We start from the raw sequence: 20,322 nt of genomic DNA, 5'->3' as shown, positions 1-20,322 counted from the left end.
AGATAGGGGAATATGCGCAGTTACGTATAATATTTTGAAGACATGAGACATGGTCTCAATGTTGACATGCTTAACATGTCGACATTCATCACGTCAATATTGCTGAAATGTAGACAAGATTACAATACTGACAAAACAAAGTCCCAATGCAGCACCTGCTAGCGGATACCTGGTGGTGTCTGGTGGTCAGCTGATGGCGAGTTCCAGTGGTTCCTGCAGTGAGTAACTCTAACCTTTAACCCTAACCTCTCTCTCTCTGGGAGACCAACCCTAACCCAGTGACATGTAGAACATCACAGGTGCTGTGTGTTCTGGACAGACTCAGCCACATACCGTATGAAGGAAAGCAATGTTCTACTTTCCTCCATGTCACTACCTGCAGCAGCTGTACATGTAGATCATGCAATGACTATCGCACATTGAATGGTATATTTACCAAGCAGTATATTTTCAGCAGTTTAAGTCATGGGATTTACAGGGCAATAATATTAAACGCAAATCCAGGAGTGTTTTTTTTAGTTTAATATCATTGTCTTTTAAATCCAGCAGACGATTTAGTGAATGGCCTTCAATCAGGTTTTCCTACTCACCTGGGCAACATCCTCCAACTTATTCCACTTGACAGAGAGTAATAGTTTAGGAAGTGAGCGGGGGAAGTTTTCCCGGCAGTCGTACCGCAAGGTCCAAATCAGATCCTTCTCATTCTCACAAAGCTGGCACAGTGGGTCTCTCTCCATGATCTCCTTCAACTCAATATTAAACTTCTTTCCCCCACGACTCTGAAAATAATCAAATTCACAATTTATGAAAGTCTACGATGACAGTCATGAGTAGGGCGATTGTTTATGGACAGGGTACATAACATTCCACCTGACACTAACACAGCTGGGTTGGTAAAAATGCCTCTAAATATCACAGATGTATCTAGCAAAGAAAACCAGCAACTAAAAAGACCAATTTTAAGAATGACCGTATTCAGGTTGCATGCCTTTTTAAAGGACTAGTCACAGCATTGTGGCAAAGTGGTTAGTATTGCCATTTCACAGCACTAGGGCTGGTTTATATTCCCACTAAAGCCCCATCTAGGAATGTGTGTTTCATCCGGATACTAGGTTTACCTACAGTACGTACAAAAAATAAGATTTTACTCACCGGTAAATCTATTTCTCGTAGTCCGTAGTGGATGCTGGGCACTCCGAAAGGACCATGGGGAATAGCGGCTCCGCAGGAGACTGGGCACAACTAAAAGAAAGCTTTTAGACTACCTGGTGTGCACTGGCTCCTCCCACTATGACCCTCCTCCAAGCCTCAGTTAGGATACTGTGCCCGGAAGAGCTGACACAATAAGGAAGGATTTTGAATCCCGGGTAAGACTCATACCAGCCACACCAATCACACTGTATAACTCGTGAAACCATATCCAGTTAACAGTATGAAACATAACTGAGCCTCTCAACAGATGGCTCATAATAACCCTTTAGTTAACAATAACTATATACAAGTATTGCAGACAATCCGCACTTGGGATGGGCGCCCAGCATCCACTACGGACTACGAGAAATAGATTTACCGGTGAGTAAAATCTTATTTTCTCTAACGTCCTAGTGGATGCTGGGAACTTCGAAAGGACCATGGGGATTATACCAAAGCTCCCAAACGGGCGGGAGAGTGCGGATGACTCTGCAGCACCGAATGAGAGAACTCAAGGTCCTCCTCAGCCAGGGTATCAAATTTGTAGAATTTAGCAAACGTGTTTGCCCCTGACCAAGTTGCAGCTCGGCAAAGTTGTAAAGCCGAGACCCCTCGGGCAGCCGCCCAAGATGAGCCCACTTTCCTCGTGGAATGGGCTTTTACTGATTTAGGATGCTGCAATCCAGCCGCAGAATGCTCCAGCTGAATTGTGCTACAAATTCAGCGAGCAATAGTCTGCTTAGAAGCAGGAGCACCTATTTTGTTGGGTGCCTACAGGATAAAAAGCGAGTCAGTTTTTCCTGACTCCAGCCGTCCTGGAAATATTATTTTTTAAGGCCCCGACTACGTCCAGTAACTTGGAATCTTCCAAGTCCCTAGTAGCCGCAGGCACTACAATAGGTTGGTTCAAGTGAAAAGCTGATACCACCTTAGGGAGAAACTGGGGACGAGTCCTCAATTCTGCCCTATCCATATGGAAAATCAGATAAGGGCTTTTACATGACAAAGCCGCCCATTCTGACACACGCCTGGCCGAAGCCAAGGCCAATAACATGACCACTTTCCACGTGAGATATTTCAAATCCACAGTTTTAAGTGGCTCAAACCAATGTGATTTTAGGAAACTCAACACCACGTTGAGATCCCAAGGTGCCACAGGAGGCACAAAAGGGGGCTGAATATGTAGCACTCCCTTTACAAATGTCTGAACTCCAGGCAGTGAAGCCAGTTCTTTCTGGAAGAAAATCGACAGAGCCGAAATTTGGACCTTAATGGAACCCAAGTTTAGGCCCATAGTCACTCCTGACTGTAGGAAGTGCAGAAAACGACCCAGCTGAAATTCCTCTGTTGGGGCCTTCCTGGCCTCACACCACGCAACATATTTTCGCCAAATACGGTGATAATGGTTTGCGGTTACTTCTTTCCTGGCTTTTATCAGCGTAGGAATGACTTCCTCCGGAATGCCCTTTTCCTTTAGGATCCGTAATTCAACCGCCATGCCGTCAAACGCAGCCGCGGTAAGTCTTGGAACAGACAGGGCCCCTGCTGTAGCAGATCCTGTCTGAGCGGTAGAGGCCATGGGTCCTCTGATATCAATTCTTGAAGTTCTAGGTACCAAGCTCTTCTTGGCCCATCCGGAACCACGAGTATCGTTCTTACTCCTCGTTTTCTTATTATTCTCAGTACCTTTGGTATGAGAGGCAGAGGAGGGAATACATAAACCGACTGGTACACCCACGGTGTCACTAGAGCGTCCACAGCTATTGCCTGAGGGTCCCTTGACCTGGCGCAATATCTAGTTTTTTGTTTAGGCGGGACGCCATCATGTCCACCTGTGGCCTTTCTCAACGGTTTACCAACAGTTGGCAGACTTCTGGATGAAGTCCCCACTCTCCCGGGTGTAGGTCGTGTCTGCTGAGGAAGTCTGCTTCCCAGTTGTCCACTCCCGGAATGAACACTGCTGACAGTGCTAAGACGTGATTTTCCGCCCATCGGAGAATCCTTGTGGCTTCTGCCATCGCCATCCTGCTTCTTGTGCCGCCCTGTCGGTTTACATGGGCGACTGCCGTGATGTTGTCTGATTGGATCAGTACCGGCTGGTTTTGAAGCAGAGGCCTTGCCAGACTTAGGGCATTGTAAATGGCCCTCAGTTCCAGAATATTTATGTGTAGGGACGACTCCTGACTTGACCAAAGTCCTTGGAAATTTCTTCCCTGTGTGACTGCCCCCCAGCCTCGAAGGCTGGCATCCGTGGTTACCAGGACCCAGTCCTGTATGCCGAATCTGCGGCCCTCTTGAAGATGAGCACTCTGCAGCCACCACAGTAGAGATACCCTGGTCCCATGGAGACAGGGTGATCAGCCGATGCATCTGAAGATGCGATCCCGACCACTTGTCCAAGAGGTCCCACTGAAAGGTTCTTGCATGGAACCTGCCGAATGGAATTTTGCTTCGTAAGAAGCTACCATTTTTCCCAGGACTCGTGTGCAGTGATGCACCGATACCTGTTTTGGTTTCAGGAGGTCTCTGACTAGAGATAACCGCTCCTTGGCTTTCTCCTGCGGGAGAAACACTTTTTTTCGGTTCTGTGTCCAGAACCATCCCCAGGAACAGTAGGAGTGTGGTAGGAACCAGCTGTGACTTTGGAATGTACAGAATCCATCCGTGCTGTTGTAGCACTTCCCGAGATAGTGCTACTCCGACCAACAACTGCTCCTTGGACCTCGCCTTTATAAGGAGATCGTCCAAGTACGGGATAATTAAAACTCCCTTTTTCGAAGGAGTATCATCATTTCTGCCATTACCTTGGTAAAGACCCTCGGTGCCGTGGAGAGTCCAAACGGCAGTGTTTGGAATTGGTAATGGCAATCCTGTACCACAAATCTGAGGTACTCCTGGTGAGGATGGTAAATGGGGACATGTAGGTAAGCCTCCTTGATGTCCAGGGATACCATGTAATCCCCCTCCTCCAGGCTTGCAATAACCGCCCTGAGCGATTCCATCTTGAACTTGAATTTTTTTATGTATGTGTTCAAGGATTTCAAATTTAAAATGGGTCTCACCGAACCGTCCGGTTTCGGTACCACAAACAGTGTGGAATAGTAACCCCGTCCTTGTTGAAGTAGGGGCACCTTGACTATCCCCTGCTGGGAATACAGCTTGTGAATTTTCTCTAGCACAGCCTCCCTGCCTGAGGGAGTTGTCGACAAGGCAGATTTGAGGAAACGGCGGGGAGACGCCTCGAATTCCAGCTTGTACCCCTGAGATACTACTTGAAGGATCCAGGGATCCACCTGTGAGCGAGCCCACTGATCGCTGAAATTTTTGAGGCGGCCCCCCACCGTACCTGGCTACGCCTGTGGAGCCCCCGCGTCATGCGGTGGACTCAGAGGAAGCGGGGGAAGAATTTTGATTTTGGGAACTGGCTGACTGGTGCAGCTTTTTCCCTCTTCCCTCGTCTCTGTGCAGAAAGGAAGCGCCTTTTGACCCGCTTGCTTTTCTGAAGCCGAAAGGACTGTACCTGATAATACAGTGCTTTCTTAGGCTGTGAGGAAACCTGAGTTAAAAAAATTTTCTTCCCAGCTGTTGCTGTGGATACGAGGTCCCAGAGACCATCCCCAAACAATTCCTCACCCTTATAAGGCTCTATGTGCCTTTTAAAGTCAGCATCACCTGTCCAGTGTCGGGTCTCTAATACCCTCCTGACAGAATGGACATTGCATTAATTCTGGATGCCAGCCGGCAAAATATCCCTCTGTGCATCCCTCATATATAAGACGACGTTTTATGTTCGCAAAATAGTATCCCTGTTTGACAGGGTTACAGACCACGCTGCAGCAGCACTATCTGCAGGTCTCAGTCTAGTATCTGAGTGTGTAAATACAGACTTCAGGATAGCCTCCTGCTTTTTATCAGCAGGTACCTTCAAAGTGGCCGTATCCTAAGACGGCAGTGCCACCTTTTTTGACAAACGTGTGAGCGCCTTATCCACCCTAGGGGATATCTCCCAGCGTAACTTATCCTCTGGCGGGAAAGGGTACGCCATCGGTAACTTTTTAGAAATTACCAGTTTCTTATCGGGGGAACCCACGCTTTTTCACACTTCATTCACTCATTTGATGGGGGAACAAAACACTGCCTGCTTTTTCTCCCCAAACATAAAACCCTTTTTTTAGTGGTACTTGGGTTAATGTCAGAAACGTGTAACACATTTTTTATTGCCGGGATCATGTAACGGATGTTCCTAGTGGATTGTGTATATGTCTCAACCTCGTCGACACTGGAGTCAGACTCCGTGTCGACATCTGTGTCTGCCATCTGAGGGAGCGGGCGTTTTTGAGCCCCTGATGGCCTTTGAGACGCCTGGGCAGGCGCGGGCTGAGAAGCCGGCTGTCCCATAGCTGTTACGTCATCCAGCCTTTTATGTAAGGAGTTGACACTGTCGGTTTATACCTTCCACCTATCCATCCACTCTGGTGTCGGCCCCACAGGGGGCGACATCACATTTATCGGCATCTGCTCTGCCATCACATAAGCCTCCCCATCAAACGTGTCGACACAGCCGTACCGACACACCGCACACACACAGGGAATGCTCTGACTGAGGACAGGACCCCACACAGCCCTTTGGGGAGACAGAGAGAGAGTATGCCAGCACACACCAGAGCGCTATATAATTTAGGGATTAACACTATATTGAGTGAATTTTTCCCAATAGCTGCTTGTATATACAATATTGCGCCTAAATTTAGTGCCCCCCTCTCTTTTTAACCCTTTGAGCCTGCAAACTACAGGGGAGAGCCTGGGGAGCTGTCTTTCAGCTGCACTGTGAAGAGAAAATGGCGCCAGTGTGCTGAGGGAGATAGCTCCGCCCCTTTTTCGCTGACTTTTCTCCCGCTTTTTTATGGATTCTGGCAGGGGTATTTATCACATATATAGCCTCTGGGGCTATATATTGTGATATATTTGCCAGCCAAGGTGTTTTTATTGCTGCTCAGGGCGCGCCCCCCCCCCCCAGCGCCCTGCACCCTCAGTGACCGGAGTGTGAAGTGTGCATGAGGAGCAATGGCGCACAGCTGCAGTGCTGTGCGCTACCTTGGTGAAGACTGATGTCTTCTGCCGCCGATTTTCCGGACCTCTTCTTGCTTCTGGCTCTGTAAGGGGGACGGCGGCGCGGCTCCGGGAACGAACACCAAGGCCAGTTCCATGCGGTCGATCCCTCTGGAGCTAATGGTGTCCAGTAGCCTAAGAAGCCCAAGCTAGCTGCAAGCAGGTAGGTTCGCTTCTTCTCCCCTTAGTCCCTCGATACAGTGAGCCTGTTGCCAGCAGGTCTCACTGTAAAATAAAAAACCTAAAATAAACTTTATTTCTAGGAGCTCAGGAGAGCCCCTAGTGTGCATCCAGCTCGGCCGGGCACAGAAATCTAACTGAGGCTTGGAGGAGGGTCATAGTGGGAGGAGCCAGTGCACACCAGGTAGTCTAAAAGCTTTCTTTTAGTTGTGCCCAGTCTTCTGCGGAGCCGCTATTCCCCATGGTCCTTTCGGAGTGCCCAGCATCCACTAGGACGTTAGAGAAATATAGTGGTAGGTTAATAGGCTTATAAGAAAAATGAACACTAGTGTGTGCAGGGATGGAGGAAAATAATTGCTTAAAATAGACCTAGATGGCTGCCTCCACATCTGCAAATATGTAAAGTGGTTTGAGTCCTCTTGGGAGAAAAGTGCTTTATAAACAAAGAATTATTATTAATTTAAAAAAAAATCAGTGTAGTCATTGTTAGTTGTAGTTAATCAGGACTACCACTAGATGACAGCGCTGTATTATACGAACAGGATTGGCACAAAAATATAATAATAATTTGTGACTCTTCTTTCTAAAGCTACATACATATAAGGTAAGGGGGGAAAAAATGTGTGTGTGTGTGTGTGTGTGTGTGTGTGTGTGTGTGTGTGTGTGTGTTTGTTTTTTTGGAATGAAAAACACATGAAGGGCAACAAAGTTTCTAAAAGTATTTGTGTATGATTGTTTTGTTTTACTGCATTTTATACATGCTATAAAAAGCCACATTGCATAGATGAAAACAAGTAAACACTGTAGGGATATTAACCAGACTGATTTCTGTGCGAACTGTCCTTTCAGTAACATGTACAGCTCTTCTTGTTCATCTATTAGTGGTGGATCCATCGAGGATCCGACAGCGCAGTATTCAATTAGCAGGCAATTCCGACAGGTTTTGCGGGTTTCCGACAATGCTGATCCGACTTTTTTAAAAGTCGGATCAGCATAGTCGAAAACGGCCCAAAATCCTGTAGAAATTGGCCACTAATCCAACAAAACAGAAAAATGGCAGTACCATTGAATAGTCTTTCAGACTAGACGGCAGTTCAGACTTCAATTGAATAGACCTCTATGCCAGCAAGCGTCTTCAGTAGGTCATTTCAGGGAATTGCTCTCACAAACTTAATTTAAAAGTATATTTTGCCTCTAAAGCTAGTTATGAATGCATACTGTGCAATTTGAAATATGCCGTTCAAGCCTACTCTGATTTTCTACTCAAGCTTTGTGAAAATTAAAGTATGTTAAAGTATTACTCTAGCCAGCCATCCAACAGCAAAGGTAATGTAGTCAAAACAAAAAAATGTAGGCAAATAAAACTACCTATATGGGCTACAACAGGAAAATGTAGAAAGGGAGTTATTCCCCAGATCCCCCTTATTATATTCACCAAACTGTCCTGGGGATGCAACAGCTAATAGACAACAACATGCCAGTAACTCAGAGTTATGAAGTTGTAGGTGTTTGTACATAGCTATTCCATCTGCTCTCTTTCCAGAGTATGAATACAGTTTAAAATCGGCTTCTAGGGTCAACAGCATCTAAAAGTCAAACCAGTAACCTTAGTTTGAATAGCTTAGCAGGGATGCAGGTTTACTGCGCTCAGTGGAATGACACTGTCCCCAGGGTATGTTATTAATGGACTTTCTGGTTTATCATTAATCACTATACTTTTTACTAACAGGGAAACTTAGCAAGACACAATCTTGTAACAAATTTCTCCATGTTTCTGGAGATCAACTGACCCCATTTAAATGGCACGGATAACCCATTTATACACTACTCTGTTTAACCTGCGAGGGGTCAAGTTACTGACATCAGAGAAGATACTACATATAAAAAATACACATGTATGAAAATGGAAAGCACTGTAAAATTGGCAAGGCATGCTGGAACTAGTAGTGCTCTAACAGTTGTGAATTTATAGGGTCACAAGATGCTTGCTACCCTAAAGGCTAATTTCCATGGACAATACTTTGAAGAACTTGTAGTAGCATCTGAATTCTTGTCTTGAACATAGTAACTCACCGACATGGTCAGGCTGTCACTGTGCCGGGCAACCTCTGCAGCTTTTTCAAGTATCTGTCAAAAAAAAAAATGTTAGAGAGTTACACAGGTGAACACACACACACACACACACACACACACACACACACATAAAAAATGTTACTGCATCTTTTGGCGCTGTTAGTTCACCCTATATACACATATATATTTATACACGTTATGGTAAGAACTTACCGTTGATAACGGTATTTCACCTAAGTCCATAGGATCCACATGATAACATTGGGAAATGATGAAGCGACAGCGGTTTTGCACCAAACGGTCAAAGCTCTTCGGCCTCCCAGCATGCAACGGGCCTGTCCATATAACCCCGCCTCCTGGCTCAGGCAAATCAGTTGTTTTTCCAAAGCTCAAGGCAGGAGCATCATAGATAGCCCTAATCAGGTGAGAAGAACACATATGCACACCCTTCCGTACAAGAAGGAAGATGTTAGTGAGTAAAAGGATCCTCAAATCAGGTGCGTCAGAGGGGGATCCCCGTGGACTTAGGAGAAATACCGTTATCAACGGCAAGTTTTTACCATAACGTATATTTCTCCTGCAGGGTCCACAGGTTATCCACAGGATAACATTGGGATGTCCCAAAGCAATTTAGTAGTGGGGACGATCCGGATTGGACAGGAGAATCCTTCACCCAAATTCAGCGTCCTGAGAGGCAAAGGTATCAACGGCATAATGTCTAATGAATGTGTTAATGAAAGACCATGTGGCTGCCTTACATATCTGTTCTCATGAAGCACCATGTTGTGCTGCCCATGATGGACCTACCTTACGAGTAGAGTTAGCAGAGGCATTAGCCGGAACCAGTGCTTTAACTAGACATTTTAGTGCTGTGTGCAAGAAACAGCATTGGCGGCCCCCTCCCCCAAATATGTATAAAATAGGGCTAGTGCGCGTGTCAAAAATAGGGGCGTGGCTATATGGGAAAGGGGTGTCACCAAAAATACCAACTCATATTACGCGGTCTCCATTATTCAAATTACGCCGCACAGTAGCGCCACTTACACACATTACACCAGGTAGAGCCCTTGTCACACATTACGCCAGGTAGGGCCCCCCTTTACACATTACTGCACGTAGAATCCCCTTTTACACATTACGGCAGGGGTGACAGAGAGATAGTGGGTAACTGGGGAGGCAGTGTATGAGAGCAGCATGGCAGGTTTGGTTGGTTCAGTCTGAGAGAAGGGCACAGGAACTGCAGGCAGGGGCAGGACGGCTGAATGTCCTAGTCTATGACTAGTTGTACCTGTCCAATTTGGCCAGCAGGGTCTCCTACTCCCTCATGTTGGCCAGAACACTGCGGTCCTCATGTCTCCGCTGTTGCTCCTCCTCCTCCTCCTCCATCCTCACAGGCTGCACCCCACCACAGCTCCATTGTCCTATCCCACCAAGCAGCGTCGGACAGGCAAGAGGCTGTTGAACTAGTGTGTCAGCGGATGACACTCACAGCTAAGCAGACACAGTAAAGAGGCAGGGCAGAAAGGATGCGTAGGAGGCAGTTCCTGTACGTTATCTGGACTGCACGGGCAGTGTCTGAGCTGAAAGTGTCTGCCCGTGCCAGGAGTTGTATAGGTGACCAGTCCCAGTGCAGCGACGATCTACTTAAATGTAAACTGCCTTGTGGTAAAATCTTACCTGCGGCGACGGGCCTCCCATGTGACCTGAAGGCTTCCGTGTGTTAATAGCTGGCACTCCACTGGCTCCAATCACTGGTAGCTCTACGCTGCTGTAGGAGGACTCGAAGGTGGCATGGGAAGGAGAAGGAGAAGAATGGGGAGGAAAAGCAGCGGCATAGGGTAGGAGGAGAGGGAAGCGGCATGGGGAGGAGTAGAAGGAGCGGCATGGGGAGGAGACAGAGCACCACACGGGGTAGGAGGAGACACATGAGGAGATTGTGGAGGAATGCTGGTAAAAAGCAACTTGGCAGCATGGCAGGGAGGAAAAAGGTGGAACAAAACGGGAGAAACTGTGCACCCCCAGAGCTCTACGCTGTATGCAAGGCACCATTCCCACACACCTAGTTACGGCCCTGGCCGTAACAGGGAGATCAGCTTGAGAATATGCTTCTGAAATAATCATCCGAAGCCACCTCGCCAGTGTCTGCTTATCAGCAGGCCATCCTCTCTTGTGAAATCCGTAGAGAATAAAGAGAGAATCTGTCTTTCTGATAGCACTGGTACGATCTACGTCCAACGATGCATCTCCCGCAGAAAGGCCCGGCCCCTGGAAAGCCAGGACTACAATTTCTTCGTTAAGGTGGAATTTAGACACCACCTTAGGAAGATACCCAGATTTAGTTCTGAGAACTGTTCTACCTGAATAAAAAATCAGAAATGGAGGACGACATAACAATGCCCCTAAATCTGAAACTCTTCTAGCTGAAGCCATGGCCAGTAGAAAGAGAACTTTAGCTGTTAACCATTTAAGATCCACTCTTCAGTTGTTCAAATAGGGCAACTTGAAGGGCCTTTAGGACTAAATTTAAGCCCCAAGGCACTGTAGGAGGAACAAGAGGTTGAATGCGCAGCATTCCCTGGAAAAAAGTGCACACATCCTGTAGGTTGGCAATTTTCTTTTGGAACCAGTCAATGCAGACACTTGCACTCTCAAGGAAGCCATCCTTAAACCTTTATCCATTCCTGCCTGAAGGAATGCGAAGACCCTGGAAACTCTGAAAGACCTAGGGTCAAAATTCCGTTCACTGCACCACTGAATATAGCAAGAGATGGGGTTTAACCGAAGTTAAATCAGGCGCATAAAAGGCTGCTGTGCTAATTTGAGCAGCTGCTATAGAAACAAGTATAGTCACACCTGTATAGCTAGAAATATCATACAACAAACACAATTAGCAGCGCTTAAACATCAATATATAATCAAAACCGTATTGGATGTAATAAGTAAAATTAATCGATATACATGGAGATTCGTGGACTGAAGGTGTGAAAAAAAGGATCATTTATTTAAAAAACATATATATATATATATATACATACACATACACAGTATTAATATATTTGATCAACAACACTTATTAAGAAATGGATAAAATTTCACAACATCCAGAACACCAAAGGGCTAGTACAGTGATTTGTCCGTTGCGAAGTCCTCAATTGATAATGGTGAGCTGGAGTCAAAACCTGACGCGTTTTGCTGCAGTGCCTGCAGCTTTTTCACTGCAGCGAAACGCGTCAGGTTTTGACTCCAGCTCACCATTATCAATTGGAAACTTTATGGGCTATCTGGACCTTTAGTGGACTTTGAACTACACCTACAGAGGATTGGGCAAACAGCATCTGCCCACTGGTGATTCTACACATCTACTCAGCATTGAGGACTCCGCAACCTGGCGAGGACTCAGGATCCCAGGGTTTAACCCCCCCTTAAAAAGGGACGCTATCCAGAGGATCCTTCTCCTCCAGCGGTAACCATTGTGGTAATTATCACCATCAGGACTGTGCCATCAGCCCTAATTCTCCTCTGCATTTATTTATCTCTAGTCCACATGAAATAAGGAACGGACAAATCACTGTACTAGCCCTTTGGTGTTCTGGATGTTGTGAAATTTTATCCATTTCTTAATAAGTGTTGTTGATCAAATATATTAATATATATATGTTTTTTTAAATAAATGATCCTTTTTTTCCCACCTTCAGTCCACGAATCTCCATGTATATCAATTAATTTTACTTAATACATCCAATACGGTTTTGAATATATATTGATGTTTAAGCGCTGCTAATTGTGTTTGTTGTATGATACCACTGAATATAGGCTTGCCATATTCGGTGATAAATGCAAGCTGAGGAGGGTTTCCTTGCTCTGAGCATTGTTTGAATTACCTGTTGGAGCATCCATCGACATCCTCTGCAGATCTGTGTACCAATGTCTTCTGGGCCAAGCCGGAGCTATTAGTATCACGGCACCCCTTCCTCGTTTTTACCTTTCTCACCACCCTGAGTAATAAGGCGATTGGTGGAAACATAGGCCAGATGAAAGCCCCATCTCACCGACAGGGCATCCACAGAAATCGCTCTGGGATCCTTTGTTCTTGACCCGTATGTGGAAACTTCGTTGTTCTGACGGGACGCCATGAGATCCATCTCCAGCAACCCCCATCTGTCGACCAGGGTCTGGAAGACCTCCGGGTGTAGAGCCCATTCACTCGTCTGGATGGCGTGTCGACTGAGAAAATCCGCTTCCCAGTTTAGGACTCGCGGGACGAACACTGCCGACAAGGCTGGTTGATGAAGTTCTGCCCACTTTAACGTGCGACTTACCTCCGTCATTGCTTTTTGGCTGTGAGTTCCTCTCTGATGGTTGAGGTATGCTACTGCAGTCACATTGTCCGAGCGGATCTGAACTGGTTTCCCGATGGATGTCCTTTGCCTGAATCAGCGCCATGTATATGGCCCGAAGTTTCAATACATTTATTGGCAGGCAACTTTCTTCCTTGGTCCACTGCCCCTGGAAACAAAACCTTCCTGACACCGCTCCCCAGCCCGGAAGACTGGCATCCGTTGTCAGAATTTCTCAATATGATAACCAAAAGGGTCTCCCTTTGTCCAGATGGGATGTCTGTAGCCACCAGGCTAACGACCTACTTGCTTCCAGAGCAAGGACCACAGCCTGCGTTTCTATTGTCTGATGAAAATCATTCCATTTGGTAAGGATCCGATGTTGCAGAGGCCTCGAATGGAACCGAGCATACACTACCACGTCAAATGTTGACACCATCAATCCCACCATACACATTGCTGCGTGAAAGGATACCCTGTGTAGCAGCACCTGAATCTTTGACTGAACTTTGGATATTTTGTTCAGAGGTAAAGTTACTCTCTGAAGGCTCGCATCCAATACAGCCCCCAAATGAGTCATCCGCTGTAACGGAACCAGAGACGATTTTGCCCAATTTATGAGCCAACTGTGCTTCTGCAGACACGTTATTGTCTGTTGCAGATGACACAGAAGCAATTCCTGAGACTGTGCCAGGATTAAAAGATAGTCGAGGTACGGAAAAATTCTTATCCCGTGCTGGCGGAGATAAGATGTTATTACCACCATAATTTTGGTAAATACTCTGGGGGCTGTGGCCAATCTGAAAGCCAGGGCCTGGAACTGAAAATGCTGTTGGAGGATAGTGAACCTGAGATAGCACTGATGGGATAGGGCTATAGGAACATGTAGGTAATCATCCTGGATATCCAGGGATACCATAAAATGCCCAGGCTCCATGGCCAAAATGATGGAATGTAAAGTCTCCATATGAAAACTAGGCACCCAAATGTACTTTTTCAGCACTTTGAGATTGAGTATGGGCCGGGAATGACCCATTTGGCTTCTGGACTAGAAACAGGTTGGAGTAAAAACCCTGTTCTCGTTGTGCAGGAGGAACTGGAATGATTACTGCTGACTGAAGCAATTTCTGAACTGCCTCTTGCTAAGCCCTGGCTTTCGTCTCTACCAGAGCAGGGCTGGTACAAAAAAAGAAAAACTTTAAGGAGGGCGCTTCTTGAAAGCAAATGCATAATCAAGAGATACCGCTTCTTGCACCCAGGTGTCTGTTGTAGACTGCTCCCAGATCTGTGCAAATTGAAGAAGTCTGCTTCCCACGCTGGGGTCCCCCACGTGGAGGCCCGCACCATCAGGCTGACGGCTTATCTTCTGCCTTAGAAACCGGTCCTCTGGTAGCCCAATGCTTTTTAGTCTTACCAGACTTGTTGTATTGGGACTGTTTGCCGTCACCTTTTCCTTTTCTTTGAGACCGAAAGGGCCGAAAAGCTGGAACTTTTGGCTTGAATTTGTATGTGGAAGGAAACTTTACTTTCTTGGAGTCTGCTTCTGACTCCAAAATACTGGTTAATTCTTTACCAAAAAGAATATCTCCAGAAAAAGGTAAAGACTCCAAAACCTTTTTAGATTCTGAATCAGCTTTCCATGTTTGTAGCCAAACTGCTCTGCGAGCGGCTACTGTTGAAGCCGATGCCTTAAAGGCAATTGTACCCATATTCAAGGCTGCTTCTTCCAAAAACATTGCAGCCTGGTTCATTTGTACAACATGGGATTTTTGCTCCCTAGATGCCAATGAAAGATCCCCTTCCAATGCATCAGCCCAGGAAGCCACTGCTTTTGCCATCCAGGCTGAAGCCATGGCTGGTCTTATGACTGCCCCAGACAGGGAAAAAATGTTTAGAAAACTATCCACTCTCCTATCTCGGACATCATTTAGTGATGTTGAAGGCAGAGGCAGTGATCGCGCTGAGCCCCCTCAAAAAGTGGGTCCCTGGGACCCCTCACTTTTAAAAATTGGGGTCCTACCGGAGCTTTTCTGGGTCCCATCGGAAAGAAGGTTCTTATTAATCTTACTATTTGGACACTACAAAAGTGTTGCAAGGTGGGGGGATGGGGTGACAGTGCTGCTGGGCTGTGTAGCATGCAGGACACCCTGCAGCAGAGCTGTAACTAGACATTTTGGTGCTCTTTGGCAAAAAGTGAATTGGTGCTCCACCTCCCAGAACTGAAACTATAGGCAGGGCGCGCCAAAGGCGCACCGCAAAAACTTAGGGGCGTGGCTTCTTTGGGGAAGGGGCGTGGCCACATAATAGTGTCGCTTCTACACATTGCGCCAGGTAGAGCACGTTACACACTGTGCGCCAGGTAGAGCACGTTACACACTGTGCGCCAGGTAGAGCAGGTTACACACAGTGTGCCAGGTAGAGCAGGTTACACACAGTGCGCCAGGTAGAGCAGGTTACACACAGTGCGCCAGGTAGAGCACGTTACACACAGTGCGCCAGGTAGAGCACGTTACACACAGTGCGCCAGGTAGAGCACGTTACACACAGTGCGCCAGGTAGAGCACGTTACACACAGTGCGCCAGGTAGAGCACGTTACACACAGTGCGCCAGGTAGAGCACGTTACACACAATGCGCCAGGTAGAATACTTATACATATTGCACTAGGTAGAGCATGTTATACACATTGCAGCCTCAGCCCCTAAGTCGTCCCCCGCAGATGCTGGAACCCCCTACAGCAAGCCCATCCACCACCCCACACAGACTGCTGCAGTGCGTGCACACATGTCGCTGGGGGCATAGGGCAGATCAGTTACATACATATTCACCCGCTCACCTCCCTCTCTCCCAGCAGCACATACATCCGGCTGACCTCCGTCTCCCCCCTCCGCAGCACGTAAAACCGCTCACCACCGTATCCCTCCTCCGCTGCACATACACCCGCTCACCTCCGTCTCCCCCCTCCGCAGCACATAAACCCACTCACCTCCTCCTCCCCCCGGCAGCACATACACCCGCTGACCTCCTCCTCCCCCCGGCAGCACATACACCCACTGACCTCTTCTCCTGCAGCCTTCCTGGCAGTCCCACACACTACGCTGCACCATAATGCCGGGAACCCGCCACACATGACCAAGGCTCCACCTCCTCTTTTAAAATCAAAAGGATCCATCAATCAACGAATTGACAGCCTGTAATTGGCCGCAGCAGAGCGCGTCCCCGGGGACCCTCCCATTTTAGAAAAGTGAGTCCCCAGTCTTCAAAACGGGGTAAAATACGCGCCATAGCGTATTTTTGCGATCACTGAGAGGTAATGTAGATTTTTGCACTAATCTAATAACATGCGTATCTACTTTAGGAGCCACCTCCCTCTTTAAACAGTCCCCGGCCAGAAGAGGATAATTACATAGAATTTGACGGCAGATAAGAACCACTTAGCCCATCTAGTCTGTGTCGTCGCCCCCCCCCCCCCCCCCCCTTTATTTTTTTACATTATTTTTTTCTCTAACCTTGTTTGATCCTTATTTCTTTGTAAGGATATCCTTAGGTCTATCCCATGCGTGTTTAAATTGCTCTACTATCTTAGCCTCTACCACCTCTGATGGGAGGCTATTCCACTTGTCCACTACCCTTTCTGTGAAGTAATTTTTCCTCAAATTTCCCCCTCCCCTCCCTCGCCTCCAGTCTCCGTGCATGTCTGTGTCCTATTGCTTCTCTTCATTTGTTAAAACCCTTGATATATTTGAACGTTTCTATCATGTTCCCCCTTTCCCTTCTCTGCTCCAAGCTAAACATATTGAGATTTCTTCGTCTTTCTTGGTATGTTTTGTGATGTAGGCCATGCACCATTTTAGTTGCCCTTCTTTGTACAGTTTCTAATGTATTAATATCCTTTTGAAGATATGGCCTCCAGAACTGAACACAGTATTCTAGATAAGACCGTACCAATGACCTATAGTGGCATTATTACTTCTTTCTGCTGGTGATTCCTCTCCCAATGCAGCCAAGCATCTGACTAGCCTTCCTCATTGCTTTGTTACATTGCTTGCCTGCCTTTAAGTCACCTGAAATAGTGACTCCTAGATCCCTTTCCTCCTCAGTAGTTTCCAGTATAGTGCCACTAATACTATATTTAGCCTTTGCATTTTTGATACCCAAGTGCATGATTTTGTATTTTTTGGCATTAAACTGTAATTGCCACACTCTTGACCATTCCTCTAGTCTACCTAGATCCTCAATCATTTGTTTTACCCCACCTGGTGTGTCTACCCTGTTGCATACCTTTGTGTCATCTGCAAAAAGGCTTACTTTCCCTTTAATGCTATTCGCAATGTCACCAATGAAGATATTAAAAAGCACTGGTCCAAGTACAGATCCCTGTGGTACTCTACTGGTAACATTTCCCTCCTGTGAATGTACTCCATTTACCACAACTCTGTTTTCTATCCTTCAACCAAGATCTTATCCATTCAATAATCCTAACATCAAATCCCAATATTTCAAGTTTATTTAGCAGTCTGCGATGTGGAACAGTGTCAAAAGCCTTACAAAAGTCTAGATAAGCTATATCCATGGCTCCACCTTTATCCATCACTTTAGTCATACAGTCAAAAAAGTAAATAAGATTTGTTTGACATGATCTCCCCCCCAGTGAATCCATGCTGTTTCGGATCCTGTAAATTGCCGAATTTGAGATAATCTACAACTCTTTCTTTTAAGAGTGTTTCCATCAATTTCCCTACTCACTGGTCTGTAGTTGTTTGCCTCTTCCTTGCTTCCACTTTTGTGCAATGGGACTACGTTTGCTCTTTTCCAGTCCTCTGGAATTACTCCTGTAGATAATGACTGGTTGAATAATTATGTCAATGGTGCTACCAGCACCTCCTTAAGTTCTTTTAGTATCCTTGGATGTATCCCATCTGGCCCCATAGATTTGTCCACTTTTAGCATTGAGAGTTCTGTTAGGACCTTCTCCTCTGTAAATGTACTTGTTTCATTTTCCTGCATATCCCTGCAACTTAACTGTGGCCCCTTCCCCTCTCTCAGTCGTAAATACTGAGCAAAAATAATTATTAAGATGATCTGCTACTACATTGTCTCCTTCAACAAGACTCCCAGTCTCTGTCTTTAGTTTTATTATTCCGCCTTTTGATTTTCTCCTTTCGCTTATATACCTAAAAAAAAGTTTTGCCTCCTTTACCCACTGACTGGGCCATTTTCTCCTCAGCTTGTGCCTTTGCACATCTGATTACCTTCTTAGTCTCCTTCTGTCTAACAAGATATATCGCTTTGTCTTCATTATTTTGTGTCTGCTTATATTTCCTAAAAGCCATCTTTTTTGCTTTCACAATATTTGTTACTTCTTTCGCAAACCACATTGGCTTACTTTTACTTGTGTTTTTCCTAACACTTTTGATACAAAGGTCTGTTGCCTTTAATATTGCACATTTTAATGTTTCCCACCTCTCCTGCACTGCTTCCAAATTCCTCCACTCTGCCAAAGAATCGCTTACACATTTTTCCATCCCTACAAAATCAGCCTTCCTAAAATCCAACACCTTTGTGATTGTATGGGATGAGTTAGTCTCTGTCTTGATGCTGAACCATACTGCTTGCTGATCACTGGATCCCAAGTTTTCACCCACTTTTACATCCAATATTCTGTCTCCATTTGTAAGTATTAAGTCTAATATTGCGTCTTTCTGAGTGGGCTCCCTCACCAATTGGTGGAGGGATGCTCCCTGAAGGGAATTTAAAATGTCCCTACTTCTAGTGGAACTAGCAACAGACACCTCCCAGTTTACATCAAGAAGATTAAAGTCTCCCATGATTATTACCTCTCCTTTTAATGCCATTTTAGTTATGTCCTGCAATAGGTTCTTGTCGAGTTCCTCTTCCTGACCCGGTGGCCTGTATATCACGCCAATACGAATAACTGACTTCTACCACTGTTTCTATGGTCACCCAAAGGGCCTCAGTTATTTCTTCAATACTTTGTATTAAGGTAGTATTTATGCTTTTATTTTTTATTTTTTTTCATACATTGCTACCCCTCCTCCGATTTTTCCAATTCTGTCCTTCCTAAATAAAGTATATCCCGGTATAGCGGTGTCCCAGTCATGATTTTCATTGTACCATGACTGTAATTGCCACAATGTCTAGATCATCCCTTGTCATTATTGCAGTTAGTTCTGGGATTTTATTTCCTAAGCTCCTAGCATTTGCACACATAGCTTTTAGAGTTTTGTTTGTGCTTTTTCTGTTCCTAGCTATGTTCTTCTCTATGCCTATGTTTATTTGGTTTTGATCTGAATTATCTTCAGTTGCTGCGGCTATGCTTCCTATTCCCTTTGCCTGCAGAAACAATACCTCTGTGTTGGGGAGCAAATTTCTTTATTCCTGTTTGGTTCACTGCCCCCCCTCTGTTAGTTTAAATAGTTCTTGATGAAGCATCCAAACTGTTCAGTTAGTATCGTCGTTCCCCTTGAAGATGGGTGCAGGCCGTCACTTTTGTATAAGCTCCTATCTTGCCAGATGGTGTGACTGTGGCCTATAAATCCAAATCTCTCCTCATTGCACCATGTCCTTAGCCAAACATTGAAGTTTCTGATGCGATGAGTTCTGTCTTCCCCTCTGTGTACCGGCAATACTTCTGAAAAAGATACAGTGGTTGCCACCTGCTTCAGAGCAGTCCCTAACTTCCTAAATTCATCTTTTACGGCCATGAGCTCAGCATTTGCCAGGTCATTTGTCCCTAGGTGGACAATGACATCCACCTCCCCATCTTTTCTTTCTGCCTTCACAATTCTTAGCATGCACTCTTTATCCCTTGGAGCTGTGGCTCCAGGTAAGCACCTTACTTGTTTCTCTACTTCATTTGCATTTCCCAGATGTATTCCCCTAATAATGGAATCACCCAAGAGAAGTGCTGTCCTTTTTGGAGATGCAATTTTCCTGGTCATATAGTTGGTAGAAGTCCCCATATCCCCCTGTTCTGTAGTAACTCTATTAGTTGTATCTTCCAGCCATGCGAGAATAGCATACAAGTTTTGCAATGTCACAGCTTGCGGGAGGTGTGTGTGTCCCTCTGGAAATCTCTGTCCTTGAGAGCCCACAGTAGTCCAGGCAGAATGCCTTCTGGTGGCTCTCTGAGGCAGTGGAGGCCTCAAAGACAAAGATATCCTACAAATCTCAGCATGCAGTTTTGCTATCTCCTCCATCAGAGAAAATTGCTCACAGATTGGACAGCAGCTGAGTCTCCACAATGCCTCTTTCCAAACAAATGCTTTACATCCATTGCACTGCACTAGCCCTTAGGGGGTCATTCAGAGTTGATGGCTCGCTAGCAGTTTTTAGCAGCTGTGCAAATGCATAGTCGCCGCCCATGGGGGATTGTATTTTCACTTTGCAGGAGTGCGAACTCCTGTGCAGCA

At 45.9% G+C, this 20,322-nt stretch overlaps 1 protein-coding gene across 6 annotated transcripts in view; it reads right to left on the bottom strand.

Moving 5' to 3' along the window:
* The window catches only part of PIK3CB (phosphatidylinositol-4,5-bisphosphate 3-kinase catalytic subunit beta), a 403,067-nt gene that overhangs the window by 56,221 nt on the left and 326,524 nt on the right, over positions 1–20,322 (bottom strand). For all 6 annotated transcript variants that reach the window (XM_063915643.1, XM_063915645.1, XM_063915642.1 and 3 more), the window contains 2 exons: positions 8,554–8,607; positions 591–779 (listed from right to left, as the gene is read on the bottom strand). In XM_063915643.1, coding sequence (XP_063771713.1) covers positions 591–779; positions 8,554–8,607 — 243 coding nt within the window. The remainder of the gene's footprint in view (positions 1–590; positions 780–8,553; positions 8,608–20,322) is intronic.

Source organism: Pseudophryne corroboree, chromosome 4, assembly GCF_028390025.1.
Source record: "Pseudophryne corroboree isolate aPseCor3 chromosome 4, aPseCor3.hap2, whole genome shotgun sequence".
Lineage (NCBI taxonomy): Eukaryota > Metazoa > Chordata > Amphibia > Anura > Myobatrachidae > Pseudophryne > Pseudophryne corroboree.
This window is presented reverse-complemented; position numbering and strand designations above follow the sequence as displayed.